The sequence below is a fragment of the Empidonax traillii genome, unplaced genomic scaffold (assembly GCF_003031625.1).
Source record: "Empidonax traillii isolate 1590-97213 ecotype Southwest subspecies unplaced genomic scaffold, ASM303162v1 scaffold35:size4298261, whole genome shotgun sequence".
NCBI lineage: Eukaryota > Metazoa > Chordata > Aves > Passeriformes > Tyrannidae > Empidonax > Empidonax traillii.
In genome coordinates, this window is record NW_020955228.1 from 195,775 (window position 1) to 198,327 (window position 2,553).

The window sequence follows — 2,553 nt, forward strand, 5'->3', positions numbered from 1 at the left end:
ATTTTGTGTTTTAATGTTGTCTCACATGTTGTCCCATAATGGCAGCTGAGGGGTGAGGGCAAGAAAAAAAAAATATTACCATTCTGACACTGGGCACCAAAGAATCCATGTGGACAGAGGCAAACATCTGGCTTAGTACAGGAACCACCATTGAGACACACAGGATCACACCTTGCTGCAGAAATAGGACCAGGAAGAGTGGGAAGCATGACATCCAAATAAAGTATATAAAAAAATGTGTGTGTGTTGCAAGGACAGGAACTAAACACCTAAGATAACTGCAGGTAACACCACTCCCACAGAATCTTCACCAAAATTAAAGGATCAGTATAAGACTTCTGAGAGGTGCTGGCAGCAAAACTACATGCAGAGACACGAAGGAGCGCTGGGGCTCTGCTGCAGTAAGCAGCTGCTCATCACTGGTCCCTGAGCCACACAGTTCCAGGTCTCAAACTATGGGAGGTCCTATGGGAGGACACTCTATCAGGAGGGTGAAAGTTGCAGGAGTGTTACCTGTACTGCATGTAGGTCCGTACCACCCAGGTTTACACTGGCACATGTCTGGAGTGAGACATTCACCACCATTTTCACAATGTCTGTTGCAAACCACTAGCATCCAAAAAGTTGGGCAAAAACAAAGGAGAAGGCGGGGGAGGAGATGGGGGTGAGGGGAGAGAAAGAGATATGTTACAAATTATGCTTGATAAATTTTTCAGTTCTTTCCCAAATATCAGCACTGGAAATAACATACCACTAGCTGAAGAGGAATTGCTGAACAGATTAATCGAGTCTTAAACCCATTACAGCTAGCACCAGACAACAAAGTAAATAAAATGTCTTTCCATGCAATTATGCATGATTTAGTTATGTTCAGTAAAAATCTAGAAAAATTCAAAAATATTCTAAAACAAATGGAAAATGTTATACTAAGAGGCAAGTAGTGGATCATGTTGATGGGTTTGATGGACTCCAAGGAAGTTCAGTCGAATGTCTTCCATCACTTCAGCAAGCACTCATAGTGACACGAGACTAACAGGTAAAGACATTTAAGTAGTACATTCAAGTGAATGATATATAAATAGCATGTCTAAATTTGGACTCTCTGAACAATACAAATTACCAGTATGAAATCTAGGCAAACCTTTATAGTCCATTATGTTTTCAAAGTTATGTGCAAATATTATCTAATGTTGAAAAAGCCCAAGTATGGGCTCCTTCAAAGAGGCAGAGGTATTATGTCATTTGCTAGCATTAGACAGAGCGCATCAAAAATTTAAACCATAATTTGCTTTCTTGCTCCTGAAGAACAGAAGTAAACGTTCTGTATTTTGCTCTTTTGCTTACTTGTATTACATCTTGGTCCCACAAAACCATATGGGCAGGTGCAGAGATTTCTGGCCAAACACGTGCCTCCGTTTTGACAGGGTGGTTTACAATGTGCTGCAGATACAGAATTATGTTGTTCAAGAAATCAGCTGCACAAAGATGCTTGGATTGGTCATGCTTTATAAAAAGGAAATGTTAATAACTGACACTGAGCAAAGAACTGGAAATAAAATGAGGAGACATATGCCATGCCTTTTGACAAAAATAATGAGAAGAATTTCATTCCAACAATACACAGTGGTGGCCACTCTGAAAAAAAGAAACCTAACACAATTTCCAGAGAGTACTTCCCACTCTTCAGAACGTTTAGCTTAGAGGCAATTACATTCACCGGTGAAATCCTCTACTTACTGTGAAAGCTAAATTTGTGAATATCCAATCACAAGCAACATTTACAGTGTATATCAAGAAAATTAAGATATACACTAATGTGTTAATTAAGAGTTTGTTAAAGTAAAACTAAAACGAGCACATCTTTTTGCTGTCAGAACGAACAGTCATGGAAGCTGTTCACAGCACCCTTTGGGTATTTATGTATTCAAAAGTAAAAAATATTCTACTTACCTTCCTCACAAGTGGAGCCACTGTATCCTGGTAGACATTCACAGACATTTGGCTTAATGCACTTCCCATGGTTTTTGCAATCAGGTCTGCACAGGGCTGTGCAAAAAAATCAATATCACTCTCCAAATCATTAATTTGTGCATAGGAGTTACCATAGGCAAAATCAAAATGCCATACTCACCAGTCTGACAGTTATAACCAGCATAACCAGGCTTGCATTTACAAATATTGGGTGCCACACACTCCATATTTTTGCCACATGTTTGTCTACATCTTGCTGAAAGGCAATGAAGAAAACAAAGAAAGAAATAAGGAAAATAAAAGTGGCATATCACACAACTGTGTTTTGCCTAACGTAATACACAGATCACAGAGAATCCATTATGTCACTGCCTATAAAATGGAGTTTAATAAACATCAGAAAAATATTTTTAAGTGCATCCATACAACAAAAAGCCTGTAGGCTATGCCAATATTAATAATGAAAGTAAGAAAATTCAATACACTGTGCTTTTCAATGATTATACAGTAACAATGTACTTTCAAATTACAAAGACATCTCAAGATTCTTCTCTTCAAGGCATTTAAGTTCAGTTATTTGTA

General features: G+C 38.2%; 1 protein-coding gene and 1 long non-coding RNA gene across 2 annotated transcripts in view; one reads left to right on the forward strand and one right to left on the reverse strand.

Annotated features, from left to right (window-relative positions):
• VWDE (von Willebrand factor D and EGF domains) overlaps positions 1-2,553 on the reverse strand; it is a 32,397-nt gene that overhangs the window by 4,622 nt on the left and 25,222 nt on the right. The window contains exons 20-24 of the mRNA XM_027877885.1: positions 2,132-2,227; positions 1,951-2,046; positions 1,345-1,440; positions 514-609; positions 80-175 (exon numbers count right to left, since the gene is read on the reverse strand). Coding sequence (XP_027733686.1) covers positions 80-175; positions 514-609; positions 1,345-1,440; positions 1,951-2,046; positions 2,132-2,227 — 480 coding nt within the window. The remainder of the gene's footprint in view (positions 1-79; positions 176-513; positions 610-1,344; positions 1,441-1,950; positions 2,047-2,131; positions 2,228-2,553) is intronic.
• The window catches only part of LOC114054587, an 8,368-nt gene that overhangs the window by 2,815 nt on the left and 3,000 nt on the right, over positions 1-2,553 (forward strand). The window lies entirely within an intron of this gene.